The sequence below is a fragment of the Pinus tabuliformis genome, chromosome 8 (genome assembly GCF_031772625.1).
Source record: "Pinus tabuliformis cultivar Carrire ecotype Pingquan chromosome 8, CPIR1, whole genome shotgun sequence".
In the NCBI taxonomy this organism is placed as follows: domain Eukaryota; kingdom Viridiplantae; phylum Streptophyta; class Pinopsida; order Pinales; family Pinaceae; genus Pinus; species Pinus tabuliformis.
Window position 1 is genome coordinate 697,592,254 of NC_142294.1, and position 27,057 is coordinate 697,619,310.

At 37.0% G+C, this 27,057-nt stretch overlaps 1 protein-coding gene across 3 annotated transcripts; it reads right to left on the reverse strand.

The window, feature by feature from the left end:
* Positions 1-6,240: 6,240 nt before the first annotated feature.
* LOC149237522 (putative protein S-acyltransferase 19) lies at positions 6,241-26,824 on the reverse strand. 3 transcript variants are annotated; one of them, XM_089372676.1, is made up of 10 exons: positions 26,604-26,824; positions 26,303-26,430; positions 17,597-17,710; positions 17,080-17,472; positions 15,070-15,138; positions 14,728-14,799; positions 14,454-14,582; positions 8,532-8,612; positions 8,237-8,434; positions 6,241-8,134 (listed from the first exon to the last, which is right to left on the reverse strand). In XM_089372676.1, exons 2-10 carry the CDS (start codon positions 26,345-26,347, stop codon positions 6,833-6,835), a joined length of 2,403 nt encoding a protein of 800 aa, XP_089228802.1. In that variant the 5' UTR covers positions 26,348-26,430; positions 26,604-26,824; the 3' UTR covers positions 6,241-6,832. The 3 variants fall into 3 exon arrangements, with proteins under 3 accessions (XP_089228802.1, XP_089228800.1, XP_089228801.1); XM_089372674.1 differs by having other exon boundaries at positions 26,303-26,479; XM_089372675.1 differs by lacking the exon at positions 26,604-26,824 and having other exon boundaries at positions 26,303-26,588.
* Between the last annotated feature and the right edge of the window lie 233 nt (positions 26,825-27,057).

The following is a 27,057-nucleotide window of genomic DNA, read 5'->3' on the forward strand; positions in this document are numbered from 1 at the left end:
ATTTGATCGATATAGGGGGTTGGATAATTGTTTTGGAACAAGCTCGATTAATATCCCTATAATCAATACAAATTCTTATCGTTCCTTGCTTTTTGTTAACAAGAACAATATTCGATACCCAATCTGTTAAGGGAATTGGATAAATGAAACCTGCTCGAAGTAATTTCTCAACTTCTGCTTTAATAGCAGCAGCTTTTCGCGGATGGATCTGACACAAACGTTACCGGACAGGTTTAGCATCCGGGTAAGTTTTAATTTAATGAACAACAATTGCTGGATCAATTCCTGGCATTTCTTCATATGACCAGGCAAACACGTCACGGAATTATTGAAATAGGGCCTTATAAGTTTGGATTTCATATTCCGTACAGGAAGCACCTATATGAATGTTTTCAACAATTCCAGGTTTAACTGAAATGTCAATAGGAACCGTTCGAGAAATATTTCCCAAATTTAATTCATAATCAGGATTTTGCAATGGATTCTGTGGTTCTTATACATAATCAATAGTAAAAATAGATGAAAATCATTTTCAAAATGATCAAGCTCAGGTAAGAACGAAGATTGATGATGAAGATCTTCCCATGGTAAATCATCAACAGACAAAAGTTCACGAATCTGTTCATTTGTATGAACAGGCTCAGAAAAAGTTGGTGAAGCTGAGGTTGATATTGAAAGTGATTCTCCACAGACCACATTCATTAGATCGATTTCGGTTGAACAAGGGTCAGAAAACGACTGTACAGCCTTATATGCAATTTCATAGGGACTCAAAGGCATCACATCACCAAATGAATCCTCATCTATTACAGACTTCGCACTTTAGGGGGAAATCTGTTGCACAAAATATTGTCACCATGACATTCTGCAATCAGTGTGAGTCTATCACCACTCATACTTCCCTCTTTTGCAAGTCTTAAACCTCAGTTCTTCATGTCAAGCCTTGAAAAATAAGAGGAAGCCCTTAAAAATCTCTAAAACTCTGGTTTTGCACTTTCCCTTAGCATTACCTGCGGTCCCGCACCTACTGGTCATGTCCCCTGCGTACCTGACCGCTCTGTCTCTGTGTAATGGGTGCGGACCCCTGTAAAAGTCAAAAAGGCGCAAGTACATTCTGAAAAACTCACTTTGGGTTATTTCTGGAAGCTTCTAGAAATAACTCAAAGTGAGTTTTTAAGAATGTACTTGCGCCTTTTTTACTTTTACAGGGGTCCGCACCCATTACACAGAGACAGAGCGGTCAGGTATGCAGGGGACATGACCAGTAGGTGCAGTACTGCAAGTAATGCTAAGAGAAAGTGCGAAACCAGAGTTTTAGAGATTTTTAAGGGCTTTCTCTAATTTTTCAAGGCTTGACATGAAGAACTGAGGTTTAAGACTTGCAAAAGAGGAAAGTATGAGTGGTGATAGACTCACACTGATTGCAGAATGTCATGGTGACAATATTTTGTGCAACAATAAGGCCTATGAAAAGATTGGATGGGATTTCCTATGAAAAGATTGAATGGGATTTCACCCTTCATCACATTGGTTGGGGTTGCTTCCTTTTGTCATGATCAATGGAGAACTCTCACAGAGTTCAACAACATTCATTGTGAATGGTGTACTATTTGATTCTATTCTTATACCTTGATCTATTCAACAAGGTTTCCCTCTTGTTCCTTATTTCCATGTGATAGTAGAAAATGCTCTAATTATTCGTCAAAGGAAACTAAAGAGAGGCCAAATCGGGGGATTTTGTTGACCTAGTGGTAACTACCTTCTCAATGTGCACTTTGTAGATGTTTCAACAGTGACCCATGAATCATCAATTTGTTTAATGCACTATTCTTTGCTTTGGCACATTTGCAAAAGTTGTTGGAGTAAGGAAAAAATAGAGGTCTTCCTTAATGATTGTGATGACCCCTCTAATTGGTTCATCATACATGGAAGATAATAAACCCAAGGAAATCATTTATTATTTGGGCATTGCCTCTAGTATTCAACTTTATTGCGGATTAGTGGAAGTGTATAATAGCCAAGTTTAAAAAAAAAAAGACTTCAAGACTAGAGCCTCTTCCACTTGCCAAAAAGGTTGTAATTGTCGATAGAATTCATATAGATATGCACATTTATTGTCCTTATTCTTTTCCCTTGTCAAGCTACTATAAAATGTTGGAGAATGTATTTGGAAGTCTTCTTTAGGTAAAGTGGGGTGGGGTTAAAGGGGCTCCTCTAGCAGCCTAGGATATTTGTACTTTTCTAAAGGATCAAGGGCGTTGGGCCTCCCTGACATACGATTTCAAGGAGATGTTAAGGTCAACAAATGTGTAGTACGAGCAATGGGAGGGAATGCTCCTTAGCAATTTTTACCATGTCACCAAGTTCAACATGGTACTTAGTTCATGCTTCAAGTTCAATACTACTTAAAAGGCTTCCACACTTCAAGTTTAGCTTTGCTTAAAAGGATGTGGATTAGATAGTAGATAATTTCTAGCTTTCTCACATGCCAATTTGAGGGACCTCAAGATGCCTAGGATCTCGTGAAAAGAACTGTTTGGACGTTCCAATCTACCAACAATGAGCTTAGTATCTCGAATGAGTTCGTTGCCAAATGATTTGCCAAAAAAATATATTTCTATTAGAGGGATGTATGGAACCATGAACATGAAGAATACCATACTTGTGATCAACAAAGCACATAAGTTAAATCATTCAAATTACACTATTCAGGAGGCCATATGCAAAATGATTCTAAACATTACCTTTTTGAAATGCAACTCCATTGGTCAAGTCCATTTTCGAAGTATTGGATCTCCAATCATTGCAAAACCCCTCCACATCTATATGGAAAAGGACCTTTATGACCTTGTCAAACATAGATTGGGGATTTTCTTATGCTTGAAAGATGGGGTGAGGGATCTTTAAACATGTTGGTTTAGGTGTCAATCCATTTGGATGTCTCCCTCTCCTTTCAAGCATGGGGTATGGAAATGGCTAATGATTCACCAAGGATTGGTTGTCAACACTAGACTTCCTAAGGGAAGTGTTACAGATGTTATAATCATGATTTGTGGTAGTGATGAAATAGTTGAGCGTGTCTTTTTAAAATGCCCCTTTGCAAAGACCCATTGGGCATGATTTCATGTTGGATTTAACTCCTTTTTTACCACCTTGCTTTCTTAGAAAGGCCCCTTCTTGGGGTACAAAGTTAATGGTACAAAATCCAATTATGTGCTCCATGTAAAAGCTATTTTTCATGAGGTACCATCCCCCCTTAGCGTAGGTATATAAAGAATTGCTAAGCAATAATTGGCTTTGTTAGTTAATGCAAATTCATTTTTGAGCAAAGAGATGGACTCCTTCGCTATTGGGGTGCAACATTATATGCTAACGATTTGAACCTTTTAAGATGGAGAATTTCCTTATCATCTTCTTAAATTTTTACAACTCTCTATTCCATTATGTAACTAATTACTATATGGAATAATATATGATGTACTTATTTATTAAAAAAAATCTCACACTAAAAGTGTGTTTTATATCCCAAACAAGTGAGGCATGTTGATCCTTAAAATTTAAGGCCTTCAGGATAATGAGTGGATGATAATAACTATTTTAGGAAGAGAATGAACGTGGTCAGCAAGCTATTTAGAAATTCAAAATGAAAAGTTCTTAAGAGCAATGATTGCATGAAGCAAAGTAACCCATTAATAGAAGCATGTCATTAGGACAACAATAAACATTCAAATCATTTCATAAAGATCAGGGCAAGCCACCACTGTGGAAGAACCCAAATTGGATGTGCATCTGCAATGGACCCTAAGTAACACATATATATACAAATTAGTGATGTTTAGTTGTAAGGGGAGAAGGGAATGCATCAAAAGTAGAAATGTTAGAAATCATAGTTAAGTTGCACCATGTGATAAAGCTTCAAGTGCTTATGATATTGAACATACCTTGCACTTTTGCACAAGTATTAATGGAGGTAATGATGGTTATGAGAAGTCATCAGCCAAAGGTAGTTTTAAGAATTCGAGACATTCAAACGTTAGCAAGTCCTTCAATGATATCAAATTATTTATGTATTATTTTGAATCTAAAGACCAATTGGTTATTGGGAGAAGACATTACAACTTTCTAATTTTTAACATTGAAATCACTGTTACACGCTTCATACCATTTAAAGTAGTAGCAACTTTTTAAAGTATTCAAATTACTCTTTAGCTCTCAATTTAAATGGTACCTGTATTAAACCTGAATTTATTATAATCATATACTTACTAAAATTCTATAGGGTTTTACAGTTTGCCATAAAATCTAACATATTGGTGTTTTATCATGATTTGTAGTGAAACACATTATGTGCTAATTTTTTATATTATTTCTTAAATATAATCTATCTTAATATATATCCGCATAAAATTATTTTAACTTTGCATCTATAAAGCAATGAGATAGATCAACTCTCTTGAGATGGAAAAAAAAAATTATAGAAAGTTTAGGACGCGGAGAAATTTGAACCCTCTTAACACTTGAGAAATCCTAAAATAAATTTATGTTAGATATAATTATGTTAATTTTTTAAATAATAATTAATGTGAAAAAAGACATTAACATTATACTAGCTCACTTGTATCAATCTTCCCTGGGCTGATTTATTGAATGCAACTCTCAATGCAAAGGAAAAGCCTAAGCCTAAATATATATGTATATTGTTTGTATCTTTGATTGATTGCAATTAATTTTTGGACTTGATATTGGTAATATACGGCATGAGAAATAACTTGCACCGCTAAATCAACCAAAAGTGTTATATATCAACATAAAAGTGGCAAAGTTAAATTGTAGACTCATTTATTAGTAACTAATTGACTACATTCTCAAGATTTTGCAGTATGAGGAATTAATTTTTGGACTTGATACTGGTATATGGCATGAGAAATAACTTGCACAGCTAAATCAACAAAAAGTGTTCAAGATAACAATGCATGAGAAATAACTTGCACCGCTAAATCAACAAAAAGTGTTCAAGATAACAATGGCAAAATTAAATAATAGACTCACTTCTTAGTGACTAATTGGGTACATTCTCAAGAATTTCCCGTCCGAAGAATAAAGAAGATTTTACTATCAACATTAACAATAATATATGTGAATTTCTCTTTTGTAATTTTTGGACTTAATATGATTTTGATATCAAATATTATGAGTAGAGTTTGTAATGTAATGATGGGGTAAATTTTAGCGGATCCTAGGGCAGCAGCAAATGGAAGGGGATGAACCCCAAGGATAAAGACCCTTTACTCAACCTAGGCACTATCTCAACTGCATCTTGATACAGCGCTTTACTTCAACGAACTGGCCTATTGATTTTGGTATTAATCCTCGTGATTTAGTATGTGTTGGCCTATAGCATTTATTTTTGGCCATGCATGGCCAATTGATTTTGGTTTTTCGGCCCTGCATGGCACCTTTTTTTTTATCGAACTGGCCTATTGATTTTGGTATTAATCCTCGCGATTTAGTGTGTGTTGGCCTATAGCATTTATTTTTGGCCATGCATGGCCAATTGATTTTGGTTTTTTGCCTTGCAGGGCACCATTTTTTATCTGGTCACAAGAATGTTAGATATTGGCCATGTATTTGTGGTCACTGTTGTTATGGTTTTTTCTTTTATTTAAAAGATAAGTAAACTTTATAATAATAATAATAATTTAATTTTATGGTTATGGTCAAGTCAGACACCAAATTTGTGTATGAGATTCTTGTTTGTAGGTCAAGGGACCCTTTTCATGTCGTGTAATTCATGTATAAGACTCTCTTGTTTGTAGGTCAAGGGACCCCCTTCGTGTAGCAATTTGACTGCTGCAGTCTACAAAAGTGTACATAATTTACCCCGCTGCGATTTGAAGCTGACATCTTAAGAGTGAACACATATTCTTAACCATTAAACCAACTCAATTTTATTCAAAAACCACTTGTTAGCACAAAGAACACCCTAAAAAATCAGCCATTCACATCTATAACGCCCCCTTTTGTACCTTGTTAGCATTCACATTGCATAATAGGAAAAAGACATTCTTCGGTCCCACTGCCGAACAACTTTTCTCTATGACAAGCAAACTTAACTACGAGAATAATTAATATTCACAACATGCAATTTTAAAAAAATACCAGACCCTGTTCATAGCTAGAGCTACAACTACCTGATATTTATAATATTGCAGTAAAAAAATCAATAAAATGAACTTTAGCTTTCCAAAAGTTGCACAGTAGCAAAGACTATTTCTTCAGAACAAAAATGAAATCCTTGTACAAAGCGCATTTCAAATGGCGTTCATAAATAGTAGTACAATGGTTTACAATGAATGTAATAGTCAGCAGCTCAAAAAATTCAAGCATCCGCACCTTTAGCACTACTTGAAAGCTTTCTTGAAAACTAAAGTCAGACAATGGAAGGTATATCAATGCTTCCGACTGCTACTGCCATACAACTTTTCTCCAGCCCTTGACAGCAGTGAATAAAAAGTGGAGTCATGAAACCAACCTCTACTGGTAAGTCAGATAAGCAACTTTATAGCAGAATACTTGTGCTGGCAATAGAAACCAGTGCCACAAATAGATTCACTAATCCCTGCCAATAAGTTCAATCATTAAATTACAGCTAAATGTGCAACCTTGCAGTTGACCCAAACGCCTGAGATGATCCAAAAGTGGGAAGTCTACTGAATTAATTTTCTGGTCTTTCAGAAACCAAAATAAATTTCCTGAAATTGGAGCCTTTCAGGAGTCCACTGAAATTACCAGGAGATTAGTTCACGACCTTAAATAAGAACGATGTCATGAACTATTGAGAAGAAAAATGGGAAAATGTATTTGGTTGCATAGACCGTGGTACAAACACAGGAGATTGAGATTGCACTAATTGTCCACGCAATGGTCTGGTTTCCTGAGAAGCCTGTGGTGGAATAACATGCGAACTAGATGATTTCTGAGAGCCTTCATGGTCAGGTCCTGAAGAACTTTCCTTTCTAGTGTTTATCATCGAAGGTACACCAAGAGGGCCCCCATAGAATATAGAGTCACCACTGTACAAAAGGTTTTCGGGTTGTGAAACTGAACCCAGCCTACCTGAACTCCTCGGATGCACATGTGGCCTAGGAGAGGGCAGCTCATATAAATGAAGATCGGAAGAGGGTGAATGCAACACCTGAAGATTTGGAGAGGGAGATCTTCTGTCAATATCACCTTCCCTGGTGAGATTTTCTGAGTATAAAGATGGAGATGATGATTCATCAGCCAAGTGGCCCTGTGAGCGAAAAACTGTGCCTCCTTCGCTGGCAAGCTCATTTCTACCAGGAACTGCAAACGATACATACCTTCCAGCAGTTTGGTCCCAGAAAACAGATGACCTCCTGTTCTCTCTTGCCATTCTATTCGGTTGGTTTGCACCCACTTGTCCAATAACCATGTTATTTCGCGATAGTCCACCTTCAACATGATCATCAGTAAATGCTTCATAAGCATCACCTGCGGAAGAAAATCCTGAATAGAGAGAATGCTCTAAGGCAGAATTGTAAATTGGAATATTGGACCTCATATTTGACATGTTCGTTGCTATTGCGGGCAAAGGTTCCACACGTGTCCTGTTCAGGGGAGCTGATAAATGCATCCCACTCGTAGGACCATATCTGTGCTCTTGTGGGAGAGGACTCAGTGTAGCCGATTCATTCAGATGGCCAGGACTGCTGTAGCTACTTAAACTTTGTGTTCCAGTTTCAATATCATCTTTGCTAGCACGACTTGGAGGATAGCTATATTTCAAAGGTGACTGAATCCGCTCATTTCTCAGTCTCTTCTTTGCAGCAAATTCTGTACTCATACTGCTCCTGCTACTAGCATTGCCACTAGAGCTATAATCAGTATCAGGGACTCCTCGAGCACCAACTGGACGCAAAACAGATGAAGACTCCCTAGCCTTTGCCGCTGCTCGCATAGCTTCATCTGGATTCAATTTGGCCAGCCTCCAAGCACTGATTCTAACAGGACGCTTCTGCATCCTGTTTTCCATCCTATTTACAACCTCGATATCATCAGGATCAACAGTGGATGGCACTTGCCCAGGGCCCAAGTGTGGAATAACTTCATCCTGCCATTTAACACACAATACATGTCAGCCTGTACTACTATAGTCTGACCAAATTACAGACCTAAACCAAGATTTGAAATCGTGGATAACAAATTTATATACCTGATGCTCAACAAATATTCTAGGTGGTGTACACCATGCACCTTTATACTGCAAACCAAGAGAACTTCCTCCACTTAAACCAGTGGCAGTTGAACCACTTGGAGAAGAAGGTATACTTCGTGCATCACCCTCAGCAGAAACTCCTGGCGGCTCACTTTGTGACCTCATTGCCACTACATATTCATATGTCGTAATTCCCTGCTATTCAGTACTCTTGTTAAAGGATGTTAAGTTTAGTGAATAGAAATCGACAAAAGATTGTTGAGAACCATATGGATTTTTAAATAAAACTAACCTTTTTAATCAGTATAATATGAAAAAAGAAAAGCTCTGCTAATGGCATTGAAGCAAGTAAGGCCACCAATGTACATACTGCCTGCACGAAGACAACATCAGAACTCAATTTCAGAGACAAAAGCTTACTAAAGTTTTATACCAGTTATCAAACTTAGAGTACCTTAATATTGGCTGAATGTTGTTAGGTTTATCAGATTTTATAGAACCTCTTCAATGAATTACTGTCCTTCCTATAATTCAGGAATCATTCAACATTTTCATACAATTTTTTCTCTTGTGATTCTATACAGGCATTCTGTGGTCCAGACTCCAACATAACATTCTAAGAAGTTTTCCTCAAACAACATAAACTTTAGATCCTTCTAGAAAATCTCTGAAAGAATACAGTTTCAGTTCACTGAAACTGGGTAACAGCATGCCAATCACAGACAAGAGTGGACAAACATACAACCACATAGATCATCCAAAAGCATATTTCATTTCAAATACATGACAGAAATATGTTGTTCAATGTAAAGCAATTTATCTTCCTAGCAATGAAGCAAGTTTTGAACACATACATAACCAATAATCTCCTGAATCTATCAGAAATATTTTGTTCCTCGTAATATCAACTCAGCTTTAGATTTTAAAAGGGAATGATGTGTATGCCCAACGAAGCTCCCAGGATTTTATCATGCATCAATATATCCACCATCCCAGCTTATTATAAAGCCTGAGTGTTCCATTTTGACACTGAAGTAAATGTTGATCCTCAAGTATTACATTGCCTTTCCAGGACTTTTAATGCTACTACTGCAATCGACTTAACTATCTCCTATTATAAAAATTTTATAAAAAAGCAAACTTAGCCATTTGCATCAGCTATAACCTTTCATAATGCATTTCCACAAGATTATTCACTTTATGCGTGCGCAGCCACGCAATCGGATGCTGACAATTGATCATCAATAGTTTTCCCCCAGACAAATGTCAAATATTAGATAGCTCTGTTGCATCTTAGAAAGCATTCACAAAGCCTTCAACACTGCTCCTTGAGTCCCCAAAAGTCACACAGGATATCATTGCAGCTGCAATGACATCTTGTAACTTGTAAGAGAGTAATAGGCAGATCCAAACTTCTAGGTATGTCCAGAAAAATTCAGAGCGACTGAGTCAAACAGGGTATGATTTCCAACATAAATAAACAAAATCCCAGATACTGTTGAGGCATAGTTAGGCGCCTACTCAGCATTAGTATCCTAATCACTGTGCATCTGCACATTAATAATTGCATGGGCAACATATATGCCAGGCAAGCTACATAACCTGTCAAAACCCATAGAATGGTTTGAAGCGTCCTCATATGCGTAGAATAATCTCTCTATGGATAAAATACCACTTCATATATTCTCCTTGAAAGTTGAAAGTTGAAACCTTTCATCTGCATCCAAGGAGATTAGTCCGGCTTTCGTGGATGATGTACACAGAAGATCTCCAAGTCACTTGAATAGCTTCATTAACCTAAGCTAGCAGTTAGCACCCCACTGAAAGCACTGAACCCCTAGATACACATGGCATCATGTGAACTGGTATCTGCTATTCCATTAGACAGATCAGAGTTTACCCTCAGTAACTGTGACTGGAAGTTAAGCATTTAGGGGGCTACATTGATTATATCCCAAGTTTATCCCTTGGGATTTGAATATGGGATTCAGCAAAGAATATAACTTGTATTAAGCATTCAACCTTTGGGGATAAAGCTACGCATTCATGCCTCAGGACATGGCTTTCCAAGGTCTGTTGGAATGGATGTAGAGATGGAGAAATATCTTGTCTTTTGCTCTGCAATCAATTATGGGACTAAAGATTGATTCCATTGCTTGTTAAGAAATAACTAATAAGAAAATAACTTATATTGATGTCTACAAGTGACCAAAATAGATCAATAGGACAAGGAAAATCAACATCTGATGACAACAATTGCCTAGAGCATCTCCAAAACAGTCTAAAAACTAGGTTAAAGAAAGAAAGAGAGCTATTTCACCGGAGGTCAATCCCTCTTTCCATAGAGCAACCGCAAAAGGAAAATAAGAAATGACGGGTCATATCAGACTTTAATTAATGACATCTATAGCTGGGCACAGGCACCTACTCATCAAACATTGTGCCCTAGGCTGAACCCTAATGACCCCCTTGTAAAATCCTATATGAGACTCCCTCATATTTACAACATTTTCAATATACCACAGATAATTCAGATTGTAGTGACTTTCTTTGATGGCCTTTATTGATCGTTCAAGAACAGGGAAAACAGAACAATGACCCAATTATGTCTGGCCCTACCTTGAAATGTAAGTGCCTTCTCCATGCAGAATGATCTTCTGGATCAGAGAGCTTATTATTTAGCAAATGAAAGATGTCCAAGAAAAAAGATTCAATATGGGGTAGATAAAGAAGATCATTGTAATGTCCTCTATGAATTGAGGATAAATGGGACTCATTAGACCATCCATCCCCGTAGGCTATAGGTCCATACTACTCTATCCAATATCTATAATGCTATGATGTCAGACTTCACAACCATGCCAACAAAGTGTTCATTCAGTAGTTAGGTCAAGAGAATGTTAAGCTGTTCACGAGGATTACATTCTCACCGTAGTCTGCCCCACTCATATGGCATGAGTTTCAAAGGGATGCAGCTAAGTGCAGGTCCAAGAAGACTTTGTCATAATAGATACCACTAAGACCTGGTACCGAGGCCAAAGGAACTGACTCTAATGATGTTTAAGCTAACAAAGGGGTGTTCTCCAATATTTCTAAACAAACAAAGCAGGATGTTCACTCCCAGTGTCATGATAGTTCTTATTCTCTCCTTTTCATCCACATAGGTGGTTTTCTGTAACTTCTCCTAGGAAAGTATTTCCTATAATATGCGACATACAAGACAAAACATCGTAATTAAATAAGAATTGAGAAGCTGAGAGTCGATTTTGTGTCTAAGCAGGGAGAAACACCTCTGTCAGGGAGACTGACAAAAGACTAAAGAAACAAGGAACTCAATTCCAACTCCAGCATCAAAAGGAATAAGGAAAAGAAAAGAAAAAAACTCCAAACTCCAGCTCATGTTTGGCAAGATATGTTTTCCAAGACAATACAACCAAAAGCGAATTAGACATGAAAACCCAGATTAAACCCTAATCCTTTAAATTTCAAAAACCACTTGTAGGTAAGAAAGCAATAAGGCAATGAAGCAACTTTTTAATCATAACCATCCTTTTTCTGCCATCATACGTAAATAGCTTGCCTATCTCTGGCTAACTAAAAGGAAAAATAGCAGCAATATGTGGACAAAAAAAAAAGATGTTTCATGTGCAATGTTCAGATGTAGCCAAAGACAGCTGATAACACAAATGTGATGTTGTACCATCCATGGTGAAAATACGAAGGTAGATAACACCAATAGAGTATTATACTATTATGGAAATTAGAGATCGAAAAAAAAAAAGTAGTATACTGATATAAACTAAAAGAAAATAAGTACCATGCCAAGAGGAGCTTTCAAAACAACAGATGGCAACACACTTCAACTGTCTAAGATAAGAAATATCTTTGAAATAATAACTTATTTGTAACAAACAACTAATAATAGATAGAATCATAATATCATTACATAGGGCTTAGAAAGGCCTATGAATAGTAGCAATATTAGTATCTTCGTCTGTCTTTTTATAAGCTGCTATTACAAACTACTCCATATTTTTTCAAGCCCCATATCTCATTTTAATCTCCATCAACCCCTAATGAGGGGCCTTCAACATCTCTTCTAAGTGGCAAGGTCTCGATCCCATGTGGCAGCAGCAGCTATCATTGATCATTTTGTGAAAGCCTACAGTATATCTGCATAGCACTCCAATCATGGATTCAACTGTAAATGTGTCACCAAAGCAGAGCCTCTCCGTTCCCTAAGATTTTACTACAATTCTCCAATCTTGAAGGAAAATACTCTGCCCAATAAAGGTTTGATCTGCAGATTCACTTCCGGCCCCTCCGCAAAGAATCTTACAACTGGATTTCCAATGTTTAGGATCATTTGGATTCATTATTTAGGTCCTTTGAAATTTCATTTGGATGCAAAAGTTTGATCATTTTGGTTTTGGCCAGAGGAAGACAAACTTTCAGTTTTTCAAGACAGGCCCTGGTTCTTGGGGAAAGCTGCGCTCTGCATGAAAACTTGTCTTTTAGATTTTAACCCTGCCATAGACGAATTTGAGACCATCCTGAATTGAGATAGACTCCAGAAACTACTGCAATATTTTGGGGAAACTACAATGCTCGAAGGCATAAAGCACCAATTGGGAAACTGACTCTAAACTCTACCACCGTACGTGGGATAATTGACTTCTTGAGCCAAGATTGTGTGGAAATGAATCTGCATAAGGAGCTTCCAGAGAGATTTCTTTAGAACTTCAAGGAATCTCCTGGAAACGGGTGCTGAATTAAGAAAATATGACCTCCTCGTGCAGATCTTATGCTTATGGGCAGTTAGTCTCTTCTTGTCCACTCCCAGAACCCATGGGTTAAAACAGAACAGAAAGATAATCTAGAAGGTTTCCACGAACCAAAATGGAGAAGGAAAAGAAAAGCGGAGAGACAAGGCAAGGTGAGAGAGTTGATGAAGATGGAAAGCCCCCATTGGCTTCTTAGGACAATTCAGAATCAAGCTCAGCTCAGACAAGGGAAACAACAAAAGGAAAAAGAGAGTGATAAGGAGGAGATTAACAAATCTGGAAGGAGTTATCTAGGAAAAACCTTTAAAAGTGAATTGCAACATGCAGATTTTAGAGTGTAATAAACACAAAAACCATAGTTTTAAACTCATAATTGGACAAGTGACCTTCAGAGTCAGACTGGAATCCAACCAGTTTTAATTTTGAGTCAGTTTACTTAAAAAACACATAAAATAATAAAATTTGCTGAAAAAAATATATTTAAAGATTCCAAACCATCAGAGACAAAAGATGCTATGTCTACTGATGTATATACCATGTAAGGTTGAATATATCAAAATGACACCAAGTGCAATACATATTTGAAACAAAATACATAATCAACAAGGCACTAATTGGCTTCTTCAGTCCAAAAAGCAAAATGCTACAAACTACTATCCTACTACACATCATTGATAAACATGATCAATCATCAAACTCATCACCACTGCTAAAAATGAGAACCTCGGCATGATCTAGAGGACCATCCTTTGGTTCCAGTTTGTCGGACTCCTCAAGGATATCTACAACTGTAGTAGTACTAGTAGAAGCACAGCTAGTCTGTGCCATGCCAATGCCTGGTGCTACTCCTACTAGTGGAGCCAAATCCAAACCAATTGAACCCCGTCACCAATATCAAGATCAAACTCTATTAGCTGAGTCTCCTCTACCCATTGTGAGCCTTGAGATTGGATCAATATCATCCAACACGATAGGATTTGTACCAAGACTTCCTTCTAGTAACTAAACCAATCATTTTAATATTCTGGAACTCCTGATTTGTAGGAGTCATAATTGCTATTTTTGGCATGTATATTTTTAGCATTGTTTTAAAACTCTAATTCAGCCTCAAAATCAGTCGAGGGTCAACTCGGACTCAGCCATAGATTAGACCCGATTGACTAAAAAATACATAAATATTTAAATTTTAATGAGTAAACTTTTCAATGCATCCTGAATTGTCACTTATGCAAACTTATTGAAGAATACATAGCACTCCAAAGGCTTAAATTCAGCCTATTATTATAAAATTAAAAAGTCTAGAAGCTTGAGAAGATAAAAGCTTAAATTCAGCTTATCGTTATGAAATTAAAAAAGTGTAGCAACTTGGGCAGCTAACAGCATTCAAATATACAGTCCTATTAATTATATTGGGTTGTATGAAGACATACTACAACAGAAGCATATGGGGCCCGTGAAAATACATCGCCCAGCTTTTCTGTTATCTGAATATCAGTGCCTCTTTTATCAACAAAACAGCGCACCAGAACAGCAATTCCTATTCCCCCTTCAAGCAGAAGCTGCAATTTACAAGCCAGAATCAGAAATGGAGAATGCACAGAAATATAAAAATTGTGATCACTGCAAAATATATTTCTTCCAAATACTTCTTAGAACAGCTGAATTTCTCTTTAGAAATCTTCAAGTAGATGCTTTTATTCTCACCCAGGTAAGACTGGCAGCCATAAGAGCAAAAAATGTTATGTAGTTCTTCTTTCCAACACAGTTATTCAGCCACTGCAAACAAAATAAAGGTGGTCTCTCAAACACCAAGATTCTGAACCAAAAGAGTCATTATCAAACAAGCTTAATATAATCCCTAAGTATCAATTCTCTGAACCTAATGACAAGTTAATGAAAGACCAATCTGAACCTCAAAAAAACAGATAGCTGGACCTAATGAAATGGGATTAACATCATTGATGGGAAAGGATAAAATGGTGCATCAATTAAAGAACAGTCTATTTCATTGTGCAACTATCATTACAGGCAGTAGTTACTACACACCCGACAATGGTGATCAAATCCATCCACACATTTGTCGCAACTTCTACAGTGTTTACTGAACTTGCGCACCTGCATTACATAAGCATAAAGAATGACTGATATAAAAATAACGCTATCTAGCTACAGAACATCGCAAGAGTAATTATAAACATTGACAAAACTTTAATGAAGGCAAGGAAGCTACAACTGCCATCATTTAGCATACTCATTAATTATTAATATGAGAAAAGGAAACCACTCAGTTCCATAGCATTCAAAAGCTAGAATCTTACTCTGGCCATATTTTCCATGCTAAATATGCGCCAAATATGAAAAGGAAAAACACTAACTATTATATTTTATTGAATGCTTTAGTAAATCATTAGGCATGTGTGACATCAATTGGTTTATCTTGAGTGGTTGGGAAGAATGATTGTTCTCCTCCCCACACAGGTTCAATTCCTGCAAGTGACATGTTGAGCTCATATCAAGTATATTGTTGTAATGGCTTTGAGCCTTGTTGATGAACAACCTTGAGCCCTGAAGAATATCTTACACTTGCCTATAGGATGGAGGGTTGGGTGCTTTGTTACATAGAAAAAACTTAAAAAAAAAACCGCTGGGGGTGGAAGAACATGAAGAACTGGCTCTGTAACAATCCAAATCCTCCACTCCAGTCAATCCAGCCATTCCAGGCTCTATACGTCTTCATGATGGTTTCAGTTAACTTATGGTTTTTCTACTTCACTCGGAATTTGCCACTATTGTGGCATAATGTCTTGCATAATGAAGTCTTGGTCAGTAGACCTTTTTGTATGTATCCGGTTAGTATATGGACATTTGGGGCAAAAGACATACATACATACACATACACACACAGACACACATACATACATAAACACACATACATACATACATAGACACACACATACATACACACATACATGCACACACAAACACATACACATACACATACATACATACACACACCTAAAAGAATGAGTGATAGAAAATAAGTGTTGATAAAAACACATCAAGTGCATAATAAAACAGAAACTCATTGGAACATAGCATGATAATTCAACTTTAACGTGGCAGACACATTTCATGCACTGAGTATTTTCCCATGATTAATCACAGGAAACAGTGTTACAGATGCAAATTTTGTTCTCTGGAAGAGAACAAATTTCGCATGCATAGGATGTCAATGTTTTCAATTACAACAATAGTACCTGATCACAAGACATTAGATAGAATCTATGTAACATGAATGATGGGTCACCAAATTTCGTTGCCAAATTTGAAATTTGGTGAATTTAAAGGTATGTGTTGAAATTTGTTCATGTTCACTGAATTTCAAAGCCCTTGGTCATGTTTACTATTTATCATGCTTCATATTTGTTCATTATCAATTTGTTTATGGTGCATTTACTAGTTTATCATCATTCATAGAATACATAGTGGTTCATAGTTTATGGTGCATTTACTAGTTTATCATCATTCATAGAATACATATTGGTTCATAGTTTATCAATATTTTATGCATCTGTGTTAGATGAAGCTAATTTTTAGTAACTTGTTATTAAACTTTTAACTTTTGAAAATTTAAATACATGTATGAACAAATTCGATGGTAAGTTTTTTTTCCAAATTTTATCCAAATTTCATTGGCACAAACCATGTGACATGAGATAGAATTACTTTACAGATCCACACCTCAATGTGATTCTATTCATACATTTGGCAACATCGCAGACTTCTCTACAGAGTCCAATATAATGTAGTGTGACAACAGCATAATCTAAAAGCACTACCATATGCGAAACCTATTTGAATTTTGAAGTGTCCCTGGTACAATTCCGCAGATTCATCTATATACATTAGACAACTACCTGCATTTTTTTACAGATATTTATCCTGCAATATATCTGGCACTAAAATATACAATCCTAGATATCTAGAAAATAAACTTTAACCTTGAATAATGAAATGGACAGTAACTGAACCTTAAAGAAAATTACAACACAATACCTCGGCATTGCATAACGTGCAAAACAAAGCATCATCTTCTGCATCTTGTGGTGGAAGTGCTTCATTCTGACAGTTATCATCTTTAACAAACCACCCACAAAGTAAACATCCAACAACATTCACGAAGCTCTTCTTCCCAGTGTCTTCAGGGCTCATCCATGTCATTCTCCCAGCTTCAGGTCTATTCCCAGACTGTATAAAAGAGCTCCCACCAGAGGATAAGGCTGGAGATTGCTTAACTCCTTGACCTCCATTTAAAATTAAAGTGCTTGATGAAAATTCTTGTCTCTTCCCCTTTGTTTCAAAAGATTTGTGACCAAAGTTCGATAAAATTCCAGGATCTGCTGGATCAATTGCAGAACAGCGAATATAAAGAAGGAAAACAGCTAATGCCTGCAAAAGGTTCATATTTCAGACAGTTTCAGGCATAAACGAAGCAAAAGGTATCAGCAATCTTTCTACTATATAAATTTTAAAAATTGCTCTAAAAGAAGAAAGGAGAGGAGGAAAAATAAACCATAGGAGTGTAAACCGCAATAGCTGCATACTCCAATGTAGCACTGCCTAAAAATGGTGCAAAAAATGCATAGAATGCAATTGCCAGCACGAAAAACACTGTGATAGCTACAACCTGAACAAGCAGCACAGAATCAGTTTAGATACAACCAAAGTCTGGCAATACTGATAGAAATATGGCTTCTAATGTTAGATAACTAAAAAATAATAGAGCACACTACAAAATATAAAACTAAGTCAAGCAATTTGTTATTAGTTGTAATTTTTCAACTACTAATTATCAATGAATCCAGGAAACTGTTCCCAGTAGACTGTAAACCTATTTCCAGTGTCCCAAACATTTCCAGTTGCCAGATAACGAGTACCATTTCCAAATGTGTTTAGCAATACTGGGAAACTGTTCAGCGGTTTCCAACATTTTCCAGAAACCTCTGAGGCAGTTTCCACTTTCCAGCGATTTTCAGAAAACTCTGTTGCAGTTTCTTGAATGTTTCCAGAAACTGGTACAGTTTCCACCAATTTTTCACTTCTTTTAAAGCTCCAAAACAAGAAATAAAAAATAAAAGATCCTACACTTTCCCTAAAAGTACCCACTAACCCTAAAATAAAAACTATTGAAATGGGGAAAAAGTTAAAAACCTCTTATTTCTGACTTTTCAATAGACAGAAGCAGACCACTACCAGTAAAAAGAAGAGCATTAAAGGCAGATTTTGTTTGAAAATGTTTGTTCCTGTTTCCAGAAACCAATTCATAGTGTTTCTACATTTCATCCATTTTCCTACACAGACTACCCATTTCTGGCAACCCTTCTACTTTCTTTTCCCTTTTCATGCTTCAATCCTTGGGGACCTATAGGTTAATTATCATAATTATTAATTGCAGAAGAATACATATCATACACCATACAACTAGACTTTCACATATATCATTCAGTTCACAGACTTAGCAGTAAAGACCAGGGCTTGCAAAATCCTGCATGCTCTAATTCCAAGCCAGTGTTTTCATTCCAGCAACTCCTTTTATACACAGCATCCTGAGGTCCCACAGTAATTACGGACTGTGGCCAAGGAAAAACTCTACAGTATTGGCTACTCTGATAACTACCATTATACAAGCCCAGTGGGTTAGCTCGAATTGTTGAGAGCTTTAAGGCCCATGGAGGAGGTCTCAGAGTCAATTCCCCCAACTGGATGCCTCAGTTATGTGCCTCCCTCGATGTCCCTGCCAGGTCAGGCGCTGTAATCAGAACCTACAGGTTTACACTAGGTTCCATCCAAGAAACTACCATTCTACTACTACCACAGGACGGACTATCGTTCCCAATTAGCTCCAATATGTTATAGATAGTATCCAAAGTCTATGCTACCTGTGATAGGTCAATCTTATTACTTATTCCCAACTTTGAATTTTTGAAATGCTTTTTTTAAAACAAAAGCAAAGTGAAATATAAATAGCAGTTCAATAAGCTTGGTAAAAGCCTCATGGGCATTAAAAAAGGTCAAATTCCAGTTATCAAGATTTTAGCATTTGCACAACCTGCCCATATAGAAATCAATCATGACGTCAAAAAAAGTATCAAACAACACGATTGTGTCATTCCAACTAGTCACAATCTTCCACGTCCTCATATTTGACATAACAGAATACAGAGGCTCTAGACTGTAATTTTGAATGCATCTGTTCATTTTTAGGTAACAATATGTCGGTTCCCTTTCTGATTTGTACCTTGATCTTCTAATGATATCTAATTATAATGATGCAAATCAATTACACCAAATACTTCATCTATAACCTGGTTTGATAAACCAAGTTAGAACTCTAAAATCTACAAATTGCATAAGCAACAGAACAACCAATATAAATTTTAATTTTAATTGTTCCTAAGGATTTGGCCTCTTAGTATAAACATAAGATACCTCTGTATTCATCCTCACCTAGGGTGGGATCAATGTAATATTTATTTGGAACAACATCAACTGCTTTAAGGATATAAGATTATACAAATGGTATCATCAACAGACAATCTGCACAACTCATGTTCCTCTGGCAATTAACCTCTTATTTCCCTGACAGGGTAATTGATCCCTGAGATATGCTCATCTTTACATGTTATGACCTGAGATTCGGCAAGACGTAGCTCAGAGTCTATTCTCAACGTCCTAAGCATCTGTGTGTGTCCCTTGAGCTTGAAGGAATTTTCACTTGTCCAAGACTGTGCCACGAAAGGGGAGGTATGTAGGCGGTTGGGAGTTTCCCGTTCGGATGTGCCCGGTAGGAAGAAGTATGTAAATGAAATAACTGTAGGAGCCCCTATTCCCCATTACTGAGAAAAAGTAAGCCACCAGTTCGTAGCAAAACTAGTTCTAGAATAGAATCACATTTCTTTCTTCTAACAGAAAGAAGTAAAATGGATTTTCTTGAACTTATTTACAAAACAAACTTATAGAGCTATAAAGCATTTTCATAAAAAATGAAAAGTTGTAAGAAGAATCTGAGTGGGAAAAGAAAGGAAAAAGGAAGACTCCCTCAAGAAGCTGTCATTGAAGTCAGTGCTTTCTAGTGTGTTTAAAGTGACCTCCTATTTGTGTTGTTCATCCTCTCCTCTCTTACCGTCAGCAATACAGTTTCCTCCACCGATTAAATTGTTCCATTGTAATTACTGCAGCCATACTATTTGTAAAGGTGAACGTTTAAAAAAGTAAGCAACAGAGCAAAAATATAATCAGATTTATTTTACCTTATGCTTCAAGTTTGACATAGGTGAAGTGTTATCACTTTGGCATAGACCTTATTAAAAACATAAGTTTATAAGTTTATTACACATTAGGTGGTTTAACCAAGAAAGTGGAGTATAAAGTCAACATAGAATTCAAGGTTACATTAATACAATTTTTACCTCATTTACATTCTTACTAATCTATTCATTGTCCAATTATTTTCAGAAAAATAGATCAAATAGTTAGTCTAAAAATATATCAATTTAATTCATGTTTTATGCATTCATGCACAACAATGCACGGGTATAGTAGAGTCTAGACATGACACAGAGATACATGTACTCATACAAATGACCAACCATACAACCAGTCAACAACCAATACATACAAATGCACTACATGCACTTACATACATATTGCACAGCTTTGTAGAGGAGCTTTGCTTCATCTTTGAAGAGCAGCGAGCCATCATCACCCCTCCCTATTGTGTAGCCATCTACCCAGACTCCTAGAGACATACCAGTCCCACTTGAGTTCACAATCAGGTCCCTGTCAGTTACAAATTGTCTACTTTTCATTGTCCCAGCAGAGTTAACCATATATTATGATATTTCAATTTTTCCTTACATGGTCACATCTCTTCTCCAGAGCATGCAACTTCATTATTGGTCCATGCTACATAGCATGTAGTTCAAAATGATTATGTGATCCTTGCAAGACATGTGCTTTTGATCATCTGCTACAAAAACATCTTTTTCCATTTTCCTGAGCAGAATTTCAACCTCAAAAGGCTATTATGAGATCTGAACTGCAAAACTTTTGATATCTTGTTACCTTTGGGGTTGGTTCATGGCTGTTTACTCTTTAGCCCTAACCCATTCTTCATGAAGGCTAGTTGAGAAGACTTGACCCTATTTCTTGGTTGAAGTTTAGGTGCCTTAAATTTTGGTGCATGAGGTTATTTTGCTCAATTCCTACATCATTTTGGCTTCATATTAGAATGTCTCCAAAGAATTTTCCATTTACAGTTGTTTCATCGCAACACACGCAATTTTGGTTTTTGGTGTGGACAAGTAGAGCTCTTTCACACTTGAAACTGCTTGCCAGTTTCATAATCATTATTTAGGGCTCAAGGTTGCAACATTACAGAGGTTCATGCCCCATACTCTCTGACTTTTCTTTTTAGATGGTAGACTCAAGTGAGTATTGTGATATTTCTTCGTGAAACTGTCATTGCTGTTATAAGATTGCTCACTTAGATTATTAGTTTTATTTTCACCATCAGTTTTTGTGAGAAAGCCCACCCCACCTTGCAGGGGATCGACCTCCACAGTCACTTTAGTCTAGACCCCTGGACAGTCATAAATGGCCTGCCAGCTGCCACTCGGGAGAGCCATTACCTTTGTAACTTGTTTTCAGCATCTATTGGTTGTTATTCACTTGCATGAAGTTTTCTTGAAAAAAGATAGCAATTTTGTTCCTACTTTATTTCCTTATCTACAAGTTGGCACCAGCAGACAGGTTAATTTGTTGTGATGGAATTTTTCATTTTTCTTGATTGCGGTAAACCCAATGATAGTCTTGTACCAAGCACTCCAGCACCCCTCCTCCTCTACATTGTTTAATGGCAATTACAGTGGAACAATGCCCTCCTATTTGTCATTTATAAGAGAAAAAGCACTTTCCCATTTACCCAGACAGAACTTGAACAGAATAGACCTCTAATGTCTGGACTGCAGATCTCTGGGTGTATTTTTGCTTTCGTATTGGCCCATGGATTTTTCCTCTTAGCCCCAATCCACCCTTCATGAAGGCTTGTTAATAATAAGTCTTGGCTCTATTTAATGGTTGAAGCTACTTGTGTGCCCTAAATTCTACTGCATTAGGTTATTTTGTTGTTTGATTCCTCCATCACCTTGGCTTTATATCACAAAGTCTTCAAAATTGTCGGCATTTGCACTTGTTTTACTTTTATCCCAACACAGACAGTTTTGGTTCTTAGCATTGTCAAAGTGGCATATCCATTCACATTTGTTGTTTCTTGTTGGCTTCATCATCATTACAAGGGGTTTAGTTGGCTTTTATTTCACAACATTATAGGTGTTTATATTCCACTCCATGTGATTTTGTTTGTTAGATAATACTAAATGGATATTACCTAAGAAGATTTGAACGAGTATTATCATCTTTTGAGGTGAAAATCTCATTATTGATATGTGATTAGTGCTTCTAAATATTATCATTTTTAATTTCAACATATCTTGTTTGCCATTCAATTGTATGAGCTTTGGATGAAAGGATATAATGGCTCCATTACTCACCTTTTCTTTAGCCCCAGGTTAGCACTCAGAGATGACAAATTATTGCAATTGAGCTTTTCATTTTGTTGGTTACAATTAACCCGTGCTTATTCCTGTATCAAATACACAGCTACCCCTTCTCAGCTATATTATTCTGGCAATCAATAAGTGGCAATAATTAGCATTCAAAATATCTTACCCTGTCTAGTGGCGAAGCTCTACAAGCATCAACACATTTTGGTTTATTATGACACCACATATCATGTTTTCTCTTAAAGCCCATGGTAGACACTGATCCAAACTTAATCCAATGCAAAAAGACAGTCACATCTGATTTATGAATGGGATGATATTTAGATCTTACTACCATTGGACTTCCCTAGGTCACTTACATTGATTCTAGTCAGCAACACTCCTTTACAGGTAGAGGCATACAATGGCCTGGACAACAAAAACCCTCATTCTATCACACATCATTCATTAATGGAAGCAAGAAGTATGGTGAACCCCCCCTCATCATTCACAATTAAGTCTGAGTATCGTCTCTTTCCTGTTCCTCTTCATTCCATTATTTTACATGTGTTGCTTAATTTGAATATGGTCAGTGAATATTTTGAAGCTTTGCAACATCATCACATATGAGTTGTCTGTTTGGAGAGAAAAATGTAAAAACAAAAATTGCACCTGTCACAAAGCCATATTGAGCTTGAGGACAACCCATACATACATTTGCACTCTGCATATGTGTTGCACAGCTTTGTGAAGAGCGCTGCCTCGCCTTCTAAGAGCCATCACCACCTCTTCAAATTCTGTAGTTGCTTACCTAACACCTCACCTAAAACCACACCAATCCTGTCTGTGGGACAAAATTAAATGTTTGTAGGATCCACATTGTCCACCACTGCCTCCACCTTGACGTCCCAACCAAATCAGCCTTGAATTTTCTCTGTCTCTACTGAGTCACATCTCTTCACCAAACCATACGACTCAACCATTGTTACACAGTATAAAACATGTATTTTAACGAGATTGCACAATAGTATGCTCCTGATCATCAACTACAAATATGCAACCTTCTTTCATTTTCCCAGGCAAAGATTTTGGTCTCAAGAGACTTATTTGACATCTTGATTATGCTTTTCTTCGTATATTGTTTCTTTTGGAATTGACTCATGGATTTATCCTCTTTACCTAATCCATCCTCCATAAAGGACATGGAGAAGTCTTGACCCTATTTCATGGCTAAAGTGCCATAAATTCTACTGCTTGAAATTATTTTTGTTAATAACTTAATTCCTCAGTCACATTAGCTCCATATCACAAAGTCTTCCATATTGTTGATATTCAGACCTAATTCATCCCAACAGAAGCAATTTTAGCTCTTGGTGGTCAGAATGGTGATCGTTCACACTTATTGATGCTTGTGAATTTCATCTTCATTGTTGAGGGTTCAAGGTTGTGACAGTACAAGTGTTCATGCTGCATATTTTGCAGTTTTGGTTGTTCATTTGTGTGCCTATTGCGATCCTTCATGGTGAAATTGTCATTACAATTATTGGATTTCTTGAATAGTTTCTTAGTTATATTTTCAACATATCTTACCTGTTATTCAATTGCACGAGCTTGCTTGAAAGAACATAGTGGTTGTGTTTCATTTATTTCTTTAGGTCCAAGTTGGTGTTCAGAGAATGTCTTTTGTTGTGATTGAGTTTTTTTTTACAACTCTTCGCTAATCTTCCTCTACAGTTGGAGCACCAAGTCACTTTGAACCCAAGAAATATGGCATGGTCAACAGCCCGCAAAATACAACAAACAACTTAAGGTAATTGAAGAAGTTGCTCCAGGTATCGCTATCCTTCTAAGCTGAAATTTCATTTTGCTTCATTAGAGAACCTTCGCAGATTGCTCAAGTGCACAAAGACAATTTACAACACAAATTAGTAATTACCATGACTTCAAACATCTTTCAATTATTAGATATATTTTCCCTTCGCCACTCAACCAATCATTTTAAGACAGGTTGCAAAGGAAATAATTCTACGACCCTAAAAGCATCAGCCCTATCATTCAAACATTATTTTAAGCCCCAAAAGCATATCGCCTTGCCAGACGGTCAAAAACATGGATTCAACTCAAAAGAAAAAATAGGCATATGACGCATAACACTATTGACCCTATTGAGTAGGAGCCAAGGAAACTTAATATTGCATACGCTGCTGAGCAGAGGCAATCCCTAAAAACAATATCAAGGCCACTTCATAGCATGATGAGATACTCCTCTGAGCTGCAGAAGATAGGTTATTTATCAAAATGCAAGTTACAAAATCTGGTGTTTTAAAAGCACCCAAACATGAACGGAACTCACTGACTCGGCTAGTTTGACCTTGAAAGAGGACGGACCAGCCCTTTAACAAGTTCTGTGACTGGTTCTGTACCAAACAAGCCAGTTTGGTAATGAACCAGCCAGACCTCAACCAGTACAACAATCGTGTCCATGAAATATTTTTTTTAAAATGAAATTTTCATATTTTATGTATTTTTTAGTAAGCCGGATCATGAACTGAGTCATCGACCAATTACGATCCGAGTCGGTCTACCTTTGGCCAATTTTAAGTGCGATTCCGATCTTTATAACATTACATCAGATGAGGCTTGATGCTCTTTGTTAACCTTCCTGTTGAAGGGTAAATTTGACTAACTAATTTAGGTTCTTATTTAGAATAGTTTTCAAGTTGATGTAATGAAAGGCGCTTCAGAGAAACCTATATCTCTATGTAAATTTCATTTAATAGGTTCAGAAAATATATTACCGTTACTTGTTGTAAAATCCGTAACGCAGGTCATTTGCGGCTTTAAAGAACAAGAGGAAAAGCATATGTTTACTTACTCAAATATGGCTTGATTTCTATTGCATGAGAGAATGCGCTACAAAGAAGTAAGCAACGAAATAAATCTTATCTAAGTGTAAATAATATTAAGTTCTTGATCTGCTGCTAAAAGCAGAGAGTGCATGGGGGCTGTAAAATTCTTTTAAAGTACTCAGTGAAGTACTCCAGGGCTTCCATAGTCTAATAAAATTGTCTAGAAAATTTGAAGTCCTAAAGCTCCGCAAGAATGACAATAGCGAAATCAAACTCTCTCTTGGAAACAAAGAAAGCAAAATTTCACTAGTTTACAGTTTTTTGCACGCAAATTGGTCTCTGTTAAGCTAACGAAATCTCTTCAAAGCATGCAAAAATTCACTTGATAACAGTTTTTTCCTTTCACAGACACACAAGCATCATAGTAGACTTGTCTCTGTGAAACTAATGAAATGTCTTCACAGGATCCAAAATTTCAGTAGCTTATTTTTTTCCCGTTCACAGAAGCAAAAGCTTTGTACCTCAACACAAATTTCGCTGACTTTACTATTATTTTCTGCAGAATGCAAAATCTCTGAAATAACCAGAATTCCACTTAATCTTTTTTGTCCCTTCGACCAAAATCACTGTTGTTCTTTTCCGGCAGAAGCACTAGTTTTCTAATTTAGCCAAGATTTTTTTAACAAAATTACTATCACATTTTTGCCAGAATGCAGTAGCTGAACATGCAGGAGATTTTCGAATAATTCCTTCATGTAAGAATCAGACGAAACCAAAAAAGCAACAAGATACACGCATAAAAACCAGAAAAAGGCCCCAAAGCATAACCTGAAAAGTGTGAGCAGGCAGCTGCCAGCCATGGCGGCGAACCATCGCGCCTTCACGACAAATGGCGTGCAAAGTTTGCACGCCCCTGGAGCACTACCGGCATGCGTTTCAAAATCAACGTCCTTTCACTTCGCACAAAAGATAAAAAGACTCAAGCGTCGTCCTCAACAAAGAGCCCTACAAAAACAAGAGCTGCTGCATTTGTACGCATCGTGTAGGCATGGATCTGGTAGGGTTTCTGTTAAAAAAGAAAAAAGAAAAGGATCGCGCACAAAAGCTAAAAGGAAAAGAAATTCCTCACCAACCAATATACCAAACGCGAATTTGGCGCTCCTAGCCAGCAGCCCTACATGTGTCAGTAAACCCTCCGCACTATCAGCCGAGTCGGCCAACGGCCCCGACGTTCAGAAACCGCTTTTCTCCGGCTCCCTCAGTCCAGCGCAGTTGCAAAGCACAGAGATAAAGAGAAATCACTGTGGCAATGACGAAAAGGACGCCAATGGCAAATTCCCACAGAGAATGATGTTTTGACCCAGGGAGCTATATATTATCTCGTGCACGTGGCAGTTTGAAGAGAAATATTCTTGCCACGTCATTCTCGTTGAAACCCGACAATGCCAGCCACCGTCTCTCTTTGTTGGCATCTTTTGTCGTTGCGGTTAGGTTGTAATAATAAGAAGAAGCATCCAAATTGGCCACAATGGTCCCTCCCCCATTATGGGACTCGTGAAGTTGTTTTAATATTTATTTAAAGT